The sequence below is a fragment of the Hyaloscypha bicolor genome, assembly GCF_002865645.1.
Source record: "Hyaloscypha bicolor E unplaced genomic scaffold K444scaffold_92, whole genome shotgun sequence".
Classification (NCBI taxonomy): domain Eukaryota; kingdom Fungi; phylum Ascomycota; class Leotiomycetes; order Helotiales; family Hyaloscyphaceae; genus Hyaloscypha; species Hyaloscypha bicolor.
In genome coordinates, this window is record NW_020194594.1 from 813,867 (window position 1) to 832,687 (window position 18,821).

Consider the following 18,821-nt stretch of genomic DNA (forward strand, 5'->3'; position numbering starts at 1 on the left):
TATAATACTATTTAGGATATTTTTTAAGGAATTTCTTAAAAGTTATAATAATATTTTTTAGAACTAGTAAATCTCTAATAAATAATAAGAAATCTGGAATTATATTAGCTTTAATAAATATTAAAACTAAAGAATTTACTAAGATATAAGATTTAGAATCTTTATTATAATAGTTATAGTTCTTTTTACTAGATATTATAATATATAAGATAAATAAATTAATAAATAAATAAATACTTAAAATATTTCAAATATTTACTAGTAATAAGAAAAAAGACTATAAAGTTATTTTTATATTTATAATTATATTAATAAATAGTAAAACCAGAAGATATTATAGAATTAATTAAAAAAAAAATATAAAAAAAATAAAAGAAGAAACTAAAAAATAATAATAAAAGAAGTTATATATATAATTATTAGAAAGAAAAAGAATATATAATAATATAAAAAAGTTCTTTTATAAAAATAAAAAATTATTTGAATTAACTATTAGTTTTTATATTAGTTCTAATTAGAAATTAGTATAATTAATTAATATATACTTTTAGGAACCTATAAATAATCTCTAGAACTTTAGAAATATTTATATGAATTTCTTATATAAATATTTTATTAAATTCTTTCTATAAAGCTATTTAAATTATTCTAATATAAGATCTAATAAATAGTATTAATTTTATAAAATAATATTTTAATATTTTAAATTAAGCTAATTAGAATATTTAGTTTTTAAATAAAATCGCAATTACTATCTAGCCTTTATATCTAGAATATAATTACTATTTGTTTTTATTTATTTAACCCTAATCTAATTAGACGATTTTTATATTTATTATTTAGATTATATTAGTAAAACTATTTCTTAAGATACTAGAAGTTTACTTTAATTAATTAAATAATTAATTAAATATTTTATTAGAATAAATTAATAAATCTTAGAAATAAGATTTTCGAAAAGAAATATAGTTATAATATATATAGGGTTATATATAACTTAATAATATATAATAAATTTCGGATAATACAAATATTAATTTGAGAAATTAATAGCTTTTTAATATTATAATTATATTACTATTTATATTATAGGCTTTAGGCTCATTAATTACTAAATATATATTATTAAAAGCTTTTATTTAAAAGAGGTTTTTTTAGATCTTATAAAAGAAATAGAGATTAGTTTATACTAAATTTAATATTATAGTTTTATAATTTACTAATTTATTCTATTATCTTATTACTTACTAATAAATATCTTATATTAGAAAACTATTTTAGAAATATATATTTCTTTATTTATTAAAATATTATTATATTAGTAGCTATATATAAATATTATTATATTAGTAGTTATATATAAATATTTCTAATTAGAATTATATTCCGGCCAAATTAGAGATATTTATATATAGCTATTAATATAATAATGTTTTAGTAAATAAAGAAATAGTTTTTATATCTGAAATATATATAAAACAGGTTTTAAAAAATATAATTAAAGCCTATAAAAAGAAAAGGCTATATTTATATTATAATAATACTAGTTATTAAATATAAAATTATATATATTTAATACTAATTAAATTAAGAGTTAATTCTAGAAGTTATATAATAAAAATTAGTATTTTAAAACTATATTAAATTAATGAAATTCTAGAGGAATTTAATTCTAATAACTTTAAAAACAAATAGGCCTCTAGCTCTATAAGAAAGAAAGTAATATAATAAATTAAACCCGTAATTTAAACTAGGTTATATAACTTTTATTATTATAGCTATAGAAATATATAGTATAACAGCTAGTATTATATAATTGGTTTTAGCTAAGGTTCCAAGCTATAGTTCAAACCAAGCTCGCTTCCAAAGCTCGGCGTTTCAGTGGTCTTGGCCATACCTACTTATCCACTGCCACACCTCACTCTTTCCTCCTTAGCTTTAAATTCTCAAGATATAGGAAATTATTAATCTTTGAGCCTCGTTCTATTACTCTATTCCTGCCATTACATATAGCTTATATATATTTAGCTTATATAAGAGCAAGACTCTTTTTTTCTTTAGTTATTTCTTCTTATATTAAAACTACTAGTTTTCTTTATATAAAGGCCTGGCCTATAATAAGTAAACTAAAACTAATTATTAGCTCTTTTTATTTAAGTTAATGAACTAAATCTAATTATTATCTTTTCTTATTTTAAATTAGTAAACTATAATTAATTCTTTTTATAATAAAAGAAAATTATTTCTTTTACTTTTATTAGTTATTAAGAAAATATTATTTATTCTAGCTATAAGCTAAATTATTAAAAAAAAATTAATATATTAATAGAAAATCGATATATTAGAGATTAATAATTTATAGAATAATTAGCTATAAGAGAGTGAAGTCTGATAGTAGAGAAGAAAGTATTTAAAGTAAGGGTTTTTATTTCTATTACCTATTGGCAATATTAATAATACCGAGCCCGCTTTCTCTAATATATTATAAATCAGCTAAGAAATCAAAAGTAATCAAAATAACGATATATTAGTAAGCTTGGTAAGCTCAGCGAATTACAAATGAGAGTGGAGAACCCTAAATTAGTGGTTGAACCTGGTGCTGGAAGGACTGGTAAGCTAGCTATAGCAGCATACCAATTTCAATACAGACTCCGAGGTCAGCTCGATTGTAGAGGACGGGGGCATTATCTGCTCCAGTTGAGGCCCAGATTCTGAGGTTAACTAGGTTGTGGAGGGCGCCGGTTCTTTCTTATTTTGAGTCGGCAGAACGGTACCGACTGTCGTTCTTCTTTCTTTTGAATTCGGAAGAATACTGAACGTTAGGAGCGGTAATTTGTCTTTACTCCCTAAGAATATAGTGCCCTAGTCCTTTATTAGGAGTATTAATATTGCCTCTGCAGGCGAGTCGAGTGAGCTTAGTATTATGTAACGGCAAGATCAATACAATGGTCGAAGGCTCAAAGTTCAGAGAGAATCTCATGTATTGAAAATACTAGGCTAGAGAGTAAAGGAGGGAGGAATGCCTCGATCTTTAGTAGAGCTTTGCCCAGACCTCTGGCTTAGTTCCCCTGTTTCACACCTGTTTCCTGATTCCTATCCCGGCGGATCATACCGTGACGCCAGCCGTCACACCAAGGGCGCGATTGGGCAACCGCTCGGATTGGCGAACGAGGGTTATCAGAGCGGCTCGAAGGACACCCAGCAGCCCCCTCAAGAGCCACTTGCCCAGAGCCCTAGACTGTCTCTTACTACCAAATTCGCAAACTTAACGCCAGAAGAAGAAATATGGAACGACGCGTACGACGAACTCAAAAGAGACCCGGACACAACGGAGCTTAGTAATAAATATAATATATTACCCCTAAATGCTGCTTACTGCTATACCCCACTCACGTCGATGAGGAAGTTGCGACAAGGAGTTTCTATAAAGGATGCCATTGCTATTAGTCTAGCCAATCAGATACCTCGCGAACTCCGTGAACCCCCATGTTTTAGCGGTACGCCCTGCGTACAAAGCCTTGTAGGCTGGTAGAGAGATTCAAGAACGTCTTGGTAAATCCCACGAACGTCTCGGAGCGGCGGGTGACATCTTAGAATAGGTCTTGTTCTGGTTATGCCGCCCTACCCATAATCAAATGATTCAAATGCATACTTATCTCTCTGTATCCGGACCACTCATGATCGACAACGTGGCAAGCCATGGCTCTGCATCGAACAGTGACAGCCAATTGCCAAATAGAGCGTATTGCGATACGATAAATCATTTGATAATCCGGCGCTTTCTATTACGATAAGCAATGCCTTCTATGCATAACCCGCAGAGCTGAAAGCTGAAAAGGTTGCACAGAATTGCAACTTATTGACAACGTGGCAAGCCATGGCATTGCGTCGAATAGTGACAGCCAATTACCAAATAGAGCGTGTCGCGATACGATAAATCATTTGATATCCGGGCGCTTTCTAATCCGATAAGCAATGCCTTCTATGCATAACCCACAAAGCTGAAAGCTGAAAAGGTGGCAAAGAATTAGGACTCAACCTATAAACTAATCAAAATCCATAAGCCGAAAGAACCCATACGCCATGAATAGTATTATTATCCAATGCCATTTGATTGGCTTTGGAAGCTACGAGGGAGGAAGAAATCATATTACTCCGTAAGGACCTTAACTCCTTCAGTTCGCTATTATTGAGCACGACTGGCAGAGATAAGTGTTCGACCGCAGGCCCTCCTTCGATCGTTTCTCCTACTCTTTCTTCGCCTGAAGAATTTGACAAATATTTCTGTCTTTCCGGACTCTCAGCATTCTCTGGGCCTGTTTTGCCCCCCTGTTCTTTGTCATTCTCGTTCATAAGGTTGGCACTCGACAATATGTCCCACTTTCATCAAGGACACAACGTCGATGACGAAGGAGCGGCCGAACTAATCCCGGTAGGAGAGGAAGACTACGCACAGTCGGACGATACGCCGGCAGGGTACGAAGGCGATGGCCGCCTCATGGCCACGCGAGACGGCGTCCTTGGAAAACCGAATGCAGAGTTAAGGGCAATCTGGCAGCAGTATTACATGGACACAAGTGGCAGTGGGAATGTGCTTCTGAGTGACCACAGCCTCAGACGGGGACTCAGCGGGCTTACAGCAGCTCCTGTCGAGGAAGTTGCCTTTACCTACGAGAAGGGAGAACGTTTGGATGTTTACGACGACAAGGCCACGTGCATTGACGTGGCAATCCACTACATTACTGGCGCCGACTTCGCCGAGGTCATTCGACAGGAGAACGAAGGAGTCATGAGAGGGGCACCAGTCAAAAAGTCACCCACGTGGAAGGCGGCTACGGCAGGCGATCTCTTGAAAGAAATCGAGGCTACCGAGGAACTCGAGTTCGACTTCAAGGACATGACGCCGCACATTCTCCAGCAGCGTAGAAACAGGCAAGGCAAGCAGGCTGCGAATAATGGAGCCGAATCTAAATCGAAAGTTAACATCAAGAGCGAGCGAGTGCACATAGTGAACGCGGATTCTCCAAAGCAGCATTTCGATTTAGAGTGCCTTTGCATAGAGCTCCACGGAAATAGCCTCATGAATCTCATCTACAACTTCCGAACACTATTGTTGGAGAAAGGAACCAAAGCTCGCCGGAACGCAAACGAGATTATCCAGATTCTCGAAACTATGGTCGAAGATGCTCGGCGCTTGCTCTCTTGGAGCCCGATTATCGGCCGGATAGCTCACAGGCTGGCAATTCATAAGTCTACCTACACTCGATACGGCTGTGACAACGGCAAGGCTTTTTGGACCCTCGCCACCAGCCGGGGAATCGCGCTGACAGTCAAACACAGCGTTTCATACCTCTCAGAATTGAAAGCGTCCAATTCCAAACTGGCCTTTGGCTCGATCAAACCAAAGGTAATGCAAATCGTGGTGCTATTGCTTTCCCTCCTCAACGACAGCGATCTCAAGCAACTCGAGAACATGTTAGAAGATCAATACCAACTCAAAGCGGACCGGAAGAGCATGGAACTTACCATCATGAAAGTCTTGACCCTGAGCAGTGTTGGCGCGCCGCTGTTCTTGTCATCGCTTCTCAGCTCCTTTGACGGGGGTCGTTGTGATACCCAGAAGTTCAAAGAGAAATCGCAACGGGTAATAGCCTGGGACTCTTTTGTGTCGGCTATTACCAGAGAAGGCTGGATATTGCCAGGCTCCCTCATTAAGAAGAGGCTCAGAGATGACAAGACATCCAATACCAAGGAGCAATCTTCTTGGAAGGTGAAATGGGACGAGTACACGGACACGGAAATCTTTAATCATCTCCAATATAACGGTGAGAAGAAGGAAGTCAACGACATTCCACCTCTGAAGCTCCAGTGTAAGGACTTTGAGATAGAGGAAGTTCTTGCTGATTTTCGAGACGGGAAAAAGTACGTGGTCGCCTTTAAAGACCTGGAGGGGATCACGTTGGCCTCTCCAGGCACGTATCAGCTTTCGGATCCAGAGTCCGGTGAAAAAAAAGATCTAAGGGTGGACACGGAAGATCAGTTTTTCGAGCTCAAAGACTTGTGGAACTCCATCAGGAAACTCTGTGTTTCCGTGAGTGAGCATGCACCCCGAGGAGAGATGCAGCGAAGCTGGAAAGTAGGCAACGCCCTCACTCGAGTGAAACGTTCCATGCTGGATGGGAAAGCTCGACCCGCCCGGGCTCCCCCCACGTGTTCCAGAATCGCGGGAAGAAGAGCCAAAAATACGACGACCATCGAGACTTCTGCCTCGGGACAGTGCCAGGAGATTGCCGTGTGCTGGTTCTTAGAGGGGGGGAAGATCACAAAGGCTGAGATGCTTGAGGGCGTCCTGGAAGATTGGAATACACTTGACAAGACGGTAAAAGAGTTGAAGAGCTTCTCCGTCTCAACTCGCCGTAAAGTAGCCCAAGGGAAGGACAGGGTGAAGGGTAGCCAGGCCGCTACAGAGGAGACGAAGCTGCTCGACATGCTCGATCGCGAGCTTGAACGTATCAACCAAGAACTCCTCAAAATGAATGAGAAGCGCCGACAACTGAGCCAGGAGCCCGACAAGGACGACGAACCCATCGCTCGCGTGCACTTCCCAAATCCGGTCCACTACAAGCAGGACATGCCATGGCTCTGCTTCCGTATGAATCTCGATAGAGAGGGGGCCGGTCTCGAGGTGTGGGCCGACTTGTACAAGATTTGCGAGCCGCCCAGATGGAGGGCCAGCATGGGTGAGGTGTCTATCCAACACCTGAATAAAAGGAGGACACTAGGGGTGGTACCGCTGGACCCAGTCCCCGAATCGCAGCGTAAGCGCGAAATCACAAAGCACGACAAAGTACTTCTCCTGGGTGGGCTAGTTGTGGTAATAAATCGAAAGGAGAGAGTTGTTAACTACCTCAAACTCACCTCGCTCGATATTATAAAGGACGATGATGAATCGGGGAGATCGGAGGACGAGTCGGAGGATGAGAAATTAAACCCTATGATAAAATTGCTTTAAATATATACTAGTAGCTTTTTTTAGTACTTTCCCTAGCCTATTCAATAAATCTCTCAATTAGTAAGCACCTTATTCACTTGAGTTTTAGAACTAGTACTAGCTCTTCCTTTAGTAGTTATTTTAGCTTTATTTTAGAAAACTTATAAGGTTTTTATTATTAATTAGACCCTTATAGGGCCAGGTCCGTACTTAAGGATCTAGTCCCTTAGAGATACTTGCTAACTAAGCGTGCATGCTAATGATGAGAGTTTTGGTATTGTCCGAGCGCCTCTATTTTGAGTTAGTGGGGAGTCCGCTGCATCGTCGCCTAAAACCTCGTCCAGGAAGCTGTAGTCCACGGTGTAGATACCGCAGACGGCGAGACCCTGGGGTTTGCAGACGAGTCGGCCGTCCGGCAGTTCGACTGGACTGTCTGGCCGCGGAGGCTTCGTAGAATTGAATGCGATTCTGGCGGTTTCTGCGAGCTGGCTCTGGAGCTAAATTAGATACCATGGAAGCAATAGGGGAGGAATCCAACTTACGAAGGAGCTTGGCTAAGACGAGGTTAACCAAAGGAGATGACTTGTTGAGCTTGTTGAAGGCTTGACAGAGGCTGCTGAGGTATTGGAAAGGCGTTATGGTCGTCATTTGTTCTGCAAAAGGGAAGGACGAGGGGACCTCACTTTAAAGTGGCTCGCTACCGGAGGAAGTAGCAACAGATGGTCACGTGATGCCCCTTTTCATCCCAAATTCTCTCTTTAATGGGTAAAATTTAGAAACCTGCGCGCGAACATAACTTCGCAGCTACGAGGTAGAATTTATTTGAGTATCTAAGTTTCAGAGCCATAGTCTCAAGTCAGTTCCCGTAACCTTAATCATCTGTTGGCACTTTGTACAATCGGATTTTAACCTGTTCCAGGGTTTCTTTGAACAAATTGATTATCGATGCTTTCCTCATTTGATGCCCTATTTTTAGCCACACAATTCTGAACTTTTGGCTTCTCAGGTGTGCAACCTGCACTCGTTTTCAAATAATTACATTCAAAGTTGTCAAACCTGGAGGAAAAGCTGAAACTTGATTGACTTATAATCAAGGGTGATATCTTGGAAGAGTTTTCCTGGGCCTAATCGTTGAATCATCGATCCTTCAGAAAAGAGTTGTGCCTTCAGATTCGGGTCACCAGGGTTTAACGCGCGCGGGCACACTTTTGAACACCGCAAGTAAGCCTGTCTCCCCAAACAAGATACCACCTTGGACTAGATGAGCAATTCCGCGTGCAACAAGGAAAATGCTCGCCATCCCTGAACCATTAAATCCAGCAAGAACGAAGTGGTCCGATTCCCCAAGGACCAGACCGACATGGGACTGGGAGTTCTCAGTGTAGCGCATTACTGTGGGTGGTTAGCCTGTAATCAGAACCAAGATATATACGAACGAGGAAACGCACAGGTCAATATAACAGTCTAAAATCCATCAATTGTGTGAAACTACTTCCAGTCCAAATATGATCAAACTTTTCGTCTTCCAATCTAGACTCCAGCCATGGAAATACCGTCTCATATATCCTTCATACCAACGGTCCTGGACACTTTCAATGAGTGTTCCGTCATCAACCATATCATACCACACACTCTCATCAGCAAGATACAGTAGCAGACCCCCACCAAGAATGATACTTCCATTGGATTGCGGCACGAGATGCCCGCGTGAAGATAGGCCGCCATTAATGTTATCAGTGTTCGCTAGTCGTACGTCAGATGAGGGTGGAGTAACCTTTGTATCTGGCGGGCTCTTGAGAGACGAAGTCTGTACAATAAGACAAGCTGTTCCCTGTCCTGGAGTGTTAGTATTCTTATACTGTGGAAGCAAGTTCAAGACTTATGCATTACTGACGAAAATGATCTTTTTCGCAAGCGTTATACCTTGTGGAATCTCAATAGCAGTGAAGCTTTTCGTGCTTGCCGCCTGAGGATTTGGCCAGCTTCCTTTTCGGATACTCATTCAATGCTAGTTGCAGGTGTGAGTGTGTTAAGTTAGCCACCAAGCTTGACAACGTGCTGAAGTAAAAGCCTGCACGAACTTGTAGTGCCAAGGCGAGACAGTAGGACAGCACGCAGCTGTTTTGGTGCTACGAACCGAAGTTACCTGTTGGATTTCAGTAACAATGTCGAAGGAGAGGGAGTTACTGTAAGAATTAGAAGTAATTGGAATTGCTCGTTGTTCCACTTACCTGTTCTGCAATATTACCCTTCAGAAATTGTATATATCCTGCCCACTCTAAATCACACTCTCTGCTCTCTTTCCTTACGAACTCCTGCTTTCCAGTAACGGTCTTATTCCATTCTTTCTCTGCATCATTGGCATGGTACTCATCAAGAAAGACATCACATAGCCTCATGACCAACAGTTCGCACTCCTGTATCAAGGTCTTGTTAGACCTGTTCTGAGGTAGCTCGTTACTAGGCCGCCCAGGGACAATGACATTCTCAGCACAAACCTTCATCTTGTACATCAGTTCCCTAATAAAGAGAGGAATATGCTACTAATTGTGGCTTTGCGTGTCCGCCATTGTGACCAGTTGCGCCTGAGCAGGCTTGTCGAGCTTCAAAGATGGCGCTGCTGGTGCTGGTGTCGGTGAGGTCTCGGCTCCTGCTAGGAGATGATAAGCGGTGCAAGCTCCCGACAGACCGCTCCAATAATGGCGACGGCGGTAATAGGTGGGACGGTTTGACTAGAGCAATACTCGTCCAGAGCATGTGGCTGGGTACGCCAGCGAGGTGTTGTTGACGGTGCGTTGGGAGGCGAGAATGCGCCTGCTCAACGGTGGAGTTATTTTCAAAGGTAATCAGTAATTACCCATCAACTAATTTACCAAATTCAATAAAACATCTATAGACAAGATAGCGGAAAGTTGGGATTTAAATAGACGTGCAATTTCGAGGCATTTTGGCCGAAAATGCTGGCGGACCCTGAAGCGAGATGACGTGTGGCTACTCAGGGGGGCGTTAGCGGGTTGCATAAGTCAGACACAAAGCGGATGCCTTACGATCGATAGGAGTATAAGTGCTGATGAATAACTGAGCTAAACGTACTGATTGACAACTGACTTCTTTGAAATGGCAATCTCTCGCAGCTGGAAAACAAAAGTACTTCTTTGGACTGGGCAGTGTGTCAAATGAATAGATTAGATTAGAATACTGGCTAGTAATCTAATCTATTCATCAAAAATACCCACTAATTATATTCTAATCAGATTCCAATTAAGGTAATCATGAATATTCATGAATACTTTGATTACTCTACACGTGACTATTGCACGTGATATACTAACCTAATTAGGTATGGCTCCCTATCTAGCATCGTCTTTGCAAGCCTTTCGCCTACTAATTAGGCAGCGAGGTGGCGCTAAGGCGACACTAGAGCGGGGCCTCTACTTAATTAGGCTAGTATATCACGTGCCACAGTCACGTGTAGAGTAATCAAAGTATTCATGAGTATTCATGATTATATATTCTAATCTAATCAAATTATTTAAGCATTGCGGTAATTATATTCTATTCAAGCTAATCATGAATATTCATGAATATTCGGAATACCTTGATTACTTTTTTGACACACTGGGACTGGGTGCTCGGCACAGTGGGTTACACTGTGTGATAAATTCTACAACGTCTGGGACGTGTGGGGTAGGCTTTGAACACCCGAGCCAACATTTTAACACAGAGATACTTGAAATATTCAGTTTAACTTAGAAGGTTGAAAATGATGCCCACTTTTCTGTTTATCATGTGATACTGAACCTGCAAGCTTGCAGCCGCTATTCCTCATCAAGGCACCGCTTCAGCCACGTAGGCACCAACCCCGGCCTGAAATCCAACGTCAACTCTGATATCGTGCTCCCAAACCTCCACCTACATTCCATAAACTTAGGATCCACGCCATGCCAAGTCTACTCACGATTCCCCGCGAGATTCGCGACCAGATTTACGATTGGATGTTGTCAGATACGCTCCCCTCTTCCCGAAGCCGAGAACTACAGCGAGAGCGCAAGACTATCGAATACTCTCGCTCCGACCCCGAAACCCTCTTTGGACAAGGGGCCATCCAATTTCCCGTGCATACATCATTGCCTCCTGCTCACGGGCTGCTCCACGCAGCACGACAAATCCGCCATGAGTTTCTGGACAGCATCAAGCGTCTCGGTGGTGTGAGATACAAAGTCGACTTGGTGGACCGCAAGGACCGAGGAGTCTTAGCCCCCACTTGGATCTCTGTCCCTTGTTTGCCGTGCTTTGCAGACCGTATCGACGTGTTGGAGGTCCACTGGCGGGTGAGAAGCGGCAAAACAAGTAGTGTTGTCACATCTGTTGGAGAGTCTGATCATTTCAACTGCAACCAATTCAACGGATCCTTGGCTCTGCTCCAACGCTTTATTGAGCGAGGCATTTACTTGTTGTCCAAAAAGAAAAGGGTCAAGGTCCATATTGGAGTTCTGGAGATTCACCTGAATGCGGGGTGGGGGCCTGAGTTGTTTGGGTTTGAGGTAGAGGTTGACGAGTTTGCGGAGGCAGCTGGTTTGTTCTTGGATGATTATTTGCTAGGAGAGGACAGCTTTGTTGATGATGGCTTGATGAGACAGGAGTTTGATGCTCAATTTGAGATGCTTGTCGGTAAGATTGATAGGGTTCAAATGTATGCGAATGGTGCTCTCAAGCGAGAGTGGGAGTTACGAGATGCTATTGCGATGAGAGAGGCGCACAAGATAAATGCAGCTAGAAGAGGAGAACTGTCAGGAGATGAACACTAATAGCTATTTGAGACATTACGGCCGAAGGTATTTCGATCATCCGAGAAGCGGGTAAGAAAAAGAAGTTCAGGTCTTCCACAAAACCTACAATATTCGAATATCTACTATCTAGCCTTCAAATTTTCCTAGGATAAATGAGTTAATCTATGAAAGTCCGTCTATAAGGATGCTGATAGCCGTCCCGCACAGGGATGGAAGGGAGAAAATTACCCGTCGCCGAGGAGAGAAAACAGCGGTCAAGCATCTGAATAACAAGTAACTTAGAAAGTAAGAGATATTGATGTGTTGACAGGTGGTGAATTATAAGATGGGATGAGAACTCATTGAAAATAACTGGACAGGGGCTCGGTTAGGTTTGTGTGACTCAAAATCTGTCACCCAATATTCAAAGACTACCTCTAAATTGTGATTTCTATCTCCACTTATGTGAACAATTTCATAGCGGAGATAAAGATGAGTTCCGTGATATCGCACGCTGCCTTGATTTTTATTTATACACCGTTGTGATCCAAATGAAACCAACCCAGGCCTGTTTCTACGGCTGAAAACGTAATACCAAGGAGAGCCAAGAGCATCATGAGATATGTATAAATCTTGTACCGCATTGCCTGAATACAGGGAACAAGTGTCGTCCGACTTTGACCTCTAAGTACGTAAAAAGAATGTATAGTAAAAGCGCTGACCGTAAGAACTGTATAGAAGACTCTTTCCAGCAAGTTGGAGGCGTAAATGCAATCACCAGGGACCCATGTAGTAAACAAGATATCTGTGCATGAGTAGAGAGCATATCCAGCCAATCCCGCCATGGAGCAGATCCACCAAGAGCGAAATATGACTCCCCTCCGGCCCCAAGCACTGTAAAGTTCTTCCGAGACCCGAGCTTCGAACGGCGTTGTCATAATGGAACCATCGCAGTTGCTGAACGGCAAATAGGCACCCTCGTCAGACAGCCAGAATGCAGATTGCAGCCTAAACAATCCTATGACCGCGAGCGGCGCAAAGAAGTCCGCTAAATCGGACATGGAGCCGTTTGTCACAACGATAAAAACAGAATAAGCGCCTTGAATTGTCATGGTGATGGTCGCGAGTGTAGAGCCAGACAGGAAATCGACATGTGTTGAATTCAGGAGTTTAGAGGGGAAGTTCCTGCTCCTGATCATGATTACCTCCGACCCATCCCAGTGTTCGCCATCCCAGAAAAGAGCGTTCGTGGCAGCCAAGTCTTCTCTGCTCCAGCTTTTCGAGCGCAATCGTCGGTCGGCGATTGCGTGGTAGCGCCATAATATCGAGCTTGGATTGAAATGTGAGAGTCGTTCCGACCATGGTGGCTTCTCCAGGCTCTCTTTACCTCCGATGATGGTTGGCGATGGAACCCCTGCTGCTATGTGGACGATTAAAGGGGCGAGACAGGCAGTAAGTAGATTTAACCATTGGGATGCTGGAACTGAAGGTGACTGATGATTGAATGGGCAGATGCGAGACGTTGGGTGTGGCGGAAGAGGCTCAGAGAGAGAAGGTACGGCTTGGAAGAGGAGGGCGGCAAGATAATAAAGCGACATTAGAAGTGTCTTATTTGAAAGGTTGCGTTTGAACGGTAGTTCTGTTACCTTTGAAAGCAGAGTAAATCGCTTTCGAACAGAAGATGGGACGTAAAAAGTTGCAGGTTGCGTACCCACACCTACTATGCGGGGGTGTTTTGCTCGTAGTTTGGGGCCTTTGTAGAGCAGGGGAGCGCTGAGTATACAGGTGGAGATTTTGTGCAGTGTGAGTTCCTGAATGTTGGTCCACATGGAATATCCCACGAGGTTCTCAAACTGGAAAGATGGAAAAATTCAACGCCAAAATTATAGAATGGGAAAAGACATCAGCCATTCAGGCTGTGCTAAACGCCATATCGAATTCCTGAAGGTTGTATTGGTTCGTTGGCCATTATCGCCATCACCTTATGGAGGTTGCCGAAGTATTGAGTCTCATGCATAAGCCTCTTTCTTGTGATGAGGTGTGCTGTATGATGCATACGCGCCACAGTGTGCCAAGGCTGAGACGCAAGACTTGGGGCTGGTGATTGTGACGGCCAAACATGAGGGCAGTATCCTGACCTGGGTCATCAGGACAATGCAATTCTAGAGGGCGAAACTTCTTCCATGGCGGTTATCCAGAAGTCGAGATCTTTACAAAGTACTCGAATCTCTGGAACATCTGTTTTAGAGAACGTCAGAAATATTTCCACGAAAATCATGGTGCGAGGTTAAACGTTTGCTAATAATAGCATACCTGAAATTCCTAGCAATTGCCCCGAAAATTGCTCACTAGCACTCCACCAACCGTGAACCTATGTATTAGCAACCTGCTTCGAGAATCGCCCTTTTCCCACCCGATGTGCATTTGATCTTCTCCTGCCCTACCTGCAATATAAAGTGTTCTTAGGTTTGACTTCTTAGACATTAACAAATACGCAACTTACCTATTTGAGACACACCCAAGCGACAACCCCTCTCATTCCTCTTAATTCCCTCCCTGGGCTCAACACATGCGCGTCTTAAGCTCATGCACACCTGCTTCGCGTCCATATTAGACAAATCCCTAGTCCAACTTCTCCTTCTGGCCCACAGAGCACACAGGCAATCTTGTGGCTCTAGAGATACTAATTCAAAAAGCCGAAGTCGTAATAATCACCCAAGCGATTTCGAGCCCCTGTAAACCTTCGTACTTTGTCATCGTGGAAAAAGCCACCCCGGACCAAGTCTCAATAAAGCCCTCCTCTTTTCTCTCGCAGAAGGCTGTGGCCTTCATGTGTCGAATGGGGAAACGGCGTGCTTGTCCCAGACATTCCGAATTACGCAAATAGCGTCTTACTGAACAACATTGTGCAGAGGTTCATACAGAGCTCGGTTTGAGACTAGAGCCGATGTATATGGAAAAGTGTCAACTGTTTCAAGAGAACAGGATTTCCATGGCCTTCTTCCTGTAGCTGAGCTGCTGAGAGCAAACGAGATTAAGAGTCAAGAAGTGTTCCGCTATTTCTGAGTCGGTGATGAATGCGCGTTTGTAGGACACGAATGCAGGAATCGGATCCCAAAATCTGTACCATAGCTTTCTGAGAGTCGGCCTCCATTTTGGATTTATGCTGAGACTGTCATCATGAAAAAGAAGCAAGGATCTGCTGACGGAGTTCAAGAGGGATTGGAAGACAAGGCTTGGAAAACAGGGCTTGGCGATGGACCGGATACGAGATCGATATTTCTCGAGGTTCTTCACATGAGGTACTGTGCGTTGTTTCGAGGAAAGTGAGCGATAACTCGATAAACGGGAGGTTGATGCTAAGCCCTCCAGAACCAGAACGAGAATGGTCAACGCGCAGGATCGAATCTGGTCCCCAGGTTCGGCGAGAAGTGAAATGTGAAATTCTCAATCGACTCATGGTGAGGTAGTACCTGCCACATGAACTGCGTCTTGATGGAGTGGTGGCCCGAAGTGAGCTTCGTTCGGGTAGGGTCGTGTCGGCTCCCTTCGGGCAGTGTGCCGTTTCTGCCAATACGCCGATCTGAATCGCAAGAAGAATTTCAAATGGATAATGAGCGATTTATGAAGAACAATGATCGGCGGCCTCTGTGCGTCGAGGGCCACCGCCTTGCCCGGTCCCAATGCTGAAAGCGAAACACTAAATACCTAAGAGTATAATAACCGCCGTCCCACACTCTTTCGAAACTTCAATTAAGGCATTCGTGAGCATATTATTTTGGCTGTCACTTCTCTGACTGCGCTCGCAGGCGTCTCACGACACCCGCAAGCTCAGAAGAGAATAGCTCAACGATATCGCCGAGCGGAGCCAGAATGGAATCAGCCTCTAGCTTTCCTCATCGCATGGCTACCATGTGCCGCGATAACCTTACATGTAAGACAACCTCCTCAAAATCTAAGAAACTGATGTTGAGGATGGGTTCTGGCGCGAGGGAGAACGTTGAAGAGGATGCGCGTTGAAGAGGATGCGCGTTGAAGAGGATGCGCGTTGAAGAGGATGCGCGTTGAAGAGGATGCGCGTTGAAGAGGATGCGCGTTGAAGAGGATGCGCGTTGAAGAGGATGCGCGTTGAAGAGGATGCGCGTTGAAGAGGATGCGCGTTGAAGAGGATGCGCGTTGAAGAGGATGCGCGTTGAAGAGGATGCGCGTTGAAGAAGATGCGCGTAAGCGATTTGGAAAGGCATTGAAGAAGCGAAAGAGCTTCTCCGGCATTACGCTTTGGATGTTGAATGTGGCCGTGAGTGAGCTGATGTTTGCACTCTGGTTCTTTGCTATGGCACCAATTTTAAAGAGAGTTGCAGTTGTTTTTGTGGGGAATTATGAGAGGGTAGAGGGGTGGGGAGGCGCGAGTCAGATCGGATACTGATAAAGCAGCCAAAATGGGACAAAACAAGTATTAAGACATTTGACAGCGAACGAGTACTCACTGGAAATAATAATCGACCGCGATTCTTCAAAACCTACTTGGCGCACAGAAGAAACGTTCGCTGGTAATTTAAGACTGACTGGTGTGTCAACTGCTTCTCTCCTTGCAACATCGCCCGTGGTCGTCTTGCAATTCTCCAGACAATGCACCCCCGTGCCTCTCCATCATTTTCAAATCCAAGCAGGTGATTCACGGAAGGCTGTAGGGGAGGTTTATGTATTCAAGACGGGAGAAGCAGACAGGTCATGTGATACGGATTGGGATCTCAAATGAAAGTAGGGCAACTACTGTGGGGAAGACTTCCCCGTAAATGTGAGCAGTGTCACTATTCACTCTGGCCTCAAAACCGCTCCTGGCTCAGAAACCTAATATTATCATATGTAGAGGCATGCAAATATCGCTTCTCCAATTCTCCACCAAACGCCGAATATGCAACTTTTCCGTCCCTGGGTCGTCAAATCAACCACTCTTCGCCTTCTTCTTCGGTCTCTTCTCCTCCTCCGCATCACTTCCACCTCCCTCTTCGTCATCGCTTCCACTACTCTCATGCGCAGAGTCGAATTCCTCCGCAACATCACTCTCGCTATCCTCCTGGAAATCCTCATCCGCGCTCTCAGAGTCCTCGTCGGCACTGCCTCTATCCGCCTTCGCAGCCACAACCTCCTCATCACTGGATGCCATATCGGGGTTGTCCCTAAGTGCAGCTGCAAGTAAAGCAGAAGTATCTTCATCCATCTCGTTCTTGACTCTGAGACCCTTGACTTTGAAGAATTCCTCCAGGGGCTTTTGTTCTTCTCGGTTAATGTTTGAAAACTGAGATTCGGCGCCTGTTTTCATTTCGATGGTTATGTCGAAGGTACGCGAGGCGGAGACGGCACCCCCAACACGGGAGAGAACGATGTTTTTGATTTGTTCGTAGGCGATGTAGGTCGCGGGCTTGGGGACGAACATGAAAGCTTTCTCGAGGCAGTAAAGAAAGCCTTCACTGGCTTTGATGGAGCACTTGATGCCGAATTGTTGGTGGTGACTACAACTATAAGCTTTGACTTCAACTACTCGAAAGAGCTGCTTACCTCAAGAAATCCTTGGCGGGCTGATTAACTTTCTTTCCTGTCAAACCTCGGAAGACTTGCGTGACGACCTCGTGTAAGGGCTGTTCGTAATGTGGGAGAAGCTTGCCATCGTATTTCTCCTTCAGTAATTCATCCGTCATGTTTAAATCAATCGTAACCTCCTCATCTTTCTTGAATTGCATAACCAAGAAAGGGTATCGGGTCTGGCCTTGCCGAAGTGGAGGATCGAGACCAATACAGATCATGAAATGTAATTCGTCGGGCTTTGGTAAAATCATGAACTTCTTGAGAGTGTCATACTGAATCTTGTAGTCGTATGTCTTGCCTCGCAACCGGAAGGAGGTTTCGTACATATCGATATCGAAACGACCTCTGTACAAAACGTCAATTCTGTTCAATGATGAATGAAACTCTTACGTACCTAGGAGTAAGATGCAGCACATCCAGGAAGGTGGCAAATGTATCACCAGCGACCTCTCCAATATCCGCCTTCTCCATTAGCGTATCATAGAATAGATTCGCCGCATTCTGCTCCTCCTCGGCCTCCTCAGCGTCGCTAGGCGCATCCTCTCCATCCAAGGCCTCTTTCTTCGTCGTCACACCAGGGATATAGAATCTCATCTCAACAAGTTGGTCCTTCCCAGCACCTGCCTTCTTGCCCTTTCCACGCGCGCCACCCAGAGCTCCATTCGTTCCAGTATCATCACCATTCGCCGGCAGCGCAAATTCGACGGCAACTTCGTTCTTACCCGCCAAATTTGTGTTCGAGATCTCTGAGTATGGGATTTCGAAGGCTGGGCGGTTTTGTACATTGAAAGCTAACTCAGCCTTTCCGAACTCGCCTTTGCCCCAGTTCCATCCGCGAAGTGCATGTTCCTTGTGTTCGAGATTCGTGCTATACCAGTTCTTAAAGACCTTGCCCAGGCGCTCGAAGTCCTAAGTTTATCAGCTATTGCCCCCGAAGTACATGCAAAATGATCTCACCTCTTGAACGAATCCATCCAGTTGGACAATGCCTGAAGTCCTCAACATAATCTTGACCTCGTAGCCCTTCGCTGCACGACTCCATTGTGCGCCGCCGATGTTCGAGTGATCGAGGGTAAAGGTATCGCCACCGCCAGAAGGCTTCCACCCAAAACCTGTCTCAGCGAATCTGCACTTGCCCGACTCCTTCGAGAGATCGAGGTAGATGTTGTCGAAACTTTCCCTATCGTATCGAGCTCGGTCAGTCAACGATTCCTCCATTGTACCAGGATATCTCGGTGATGCAGATCTGGAGATGGGGGGAAGAAGGACGGTAAGGTCTTACATGGCCATGACGAACAGATTCCGTTTGCTTGATGCAAGTGTTGAGGATTGTCGAAGGAAAGGTGAGGACGCGTAAAGTGGTAAAGACGGGGTCGCGCCAGAACGCGCCCAGAAATTTTAAGTGGAGAGCAAAGCACGTGATTAGGGGGCAAACCCAAATATTTTTTCTACGAGGATTTTGGGTGGTTTAAGCT

General features: G+C 43.6%; 5 protein-coding genes across 5 annotated transcripts; 2 read left to right on the top strand and 3 right to left on the bottom strand.

The window, feature by feature from the left end:
• Window positions 1–4,372: 4,372 nt before the first annotated feature.
• Window positions 4,373–7,012, top strand: K444DRAFT_725829 (uncharacterized protein; the record flags this gene model as incomplete). The annotated part of the gene is made up of 1 exon (XM_024888655.1): window positions 4,373–7,012. One exon carries the CDS (start codon window positions 4,373–4,375, stop codon window positions 7,010–7,012), a length of 2,640 nt encoding a protein of 879 aa, XP_024735410.1.
• Window positions 7,013–8,168: 1,156 nt separating this feature from the next.
• Window positions 8,169–8,864, bottom strand: K444DRAFT_531969 (uncharacterized protein; the record flags this gene model as incomplete). The annotated part of the gene is given in 3 exon segments (XM_024875040.1): window positions 8,169–8,383; window positions 8,484–8,513; window positions 8,528–8,864. Coding segments are annotated over 3 exon segments (582 nt in total), but the record flags the coding sequence as incomplete, so codon positions are not given.
• A 1,994-nt stretch (window positions 8,865–10,858) lies between these two features.
• On the top strand, window positions 10,859–12,192 carry K444DRAFT_614275 (uncharacterized protein). The gene has a single exon (XM_024880513.1). The coding sequence runs from the start codon at window positions 10,933–10,935 to the stop codon at window positions 11,797–11,799; it is 867 nt and encodes a 288-aa protein (XP_024735412.1). The 5' UTR covers window positions 10,859–10,932; the 3' UTR covers window positions 11,800–12,192.
• A 98-nt stretch (window positions 12,193–12,290) lies between these two features.
• K444DRAFT_532151 (uncharacterized protein) lies at window positions 12,291–13,358 on the bottom strand (the record flags this gene model as incomplete). Its single annotated transcript, XM_024875058.1, has 1 exon — window positions 12,291–13,358. One exon carries the CDS (start codon window positions 13,356–13,358, stop codon window positions 12,291–12,293), a length of 1,068 nt encoding a protein of 355 aa, XP_024735413.1.
• A 3,121-nt stretch (window positions 13,359–16,479) lies between these two features.
• On the bottom strand, window positions 16,480–18,816 carry K444DRAFT_591814 (SSrecog-domain-containing protein). Its single transcript, XM_024878210.1, has 5 exons — window positions 18,629–18,816; window positions 18,304–18,526; window positions 17,741–18,255; window positions 17,320–17,691; window positions 16,480–17,273 (listed from the first exon to the last, which is right to left on the bottom strand). The coding sequence occupies exons 1-5, from the start codon at window positions 18,634–18,636 to the stop codon at window positions 16,706–16,708; spliced, it is 1,686 nt and encodes a 561-aa protein (XP_024735414.1). The 5' UTR covers window positions 18,637–18,816; the 3' UTR covers window positions 16,480–16,705.
• Between the last annotated feature and the right edge of the window lie 5 nt (window positions 18,817–18,821).

What these genes read in the sequence shown, in the direction of transcription:
- K444DRAFT_614275 (XM_024880513.1), top strand. Translation starts at nt 10,933, where the DNA reads ATGCCAAGTCTACTCACGATTCCCCGCGAGATTCGCGACCAGATTTAC.
- K444DRAFT_591814 (XM_024878210.1), bottom strand. An exon ending in GTGCTGCATCTTACTCCTAG is followed by an intron (nt 17,692 to 17,740) that starts GTACGTAAGAGT and finishes CGTTTTGTACAG; the next exon opens with AGGTCGTTTCGATATCGATA. An exon ending in CCCGCCAAGGATTTCTTGAG is followed by an intron (nt 17,274 to 17,319) that starts GTAAGCAGCTCT and finishes TTATAGTTGTAG; the next exon opens with TCACCACCAACAATTCGGCA.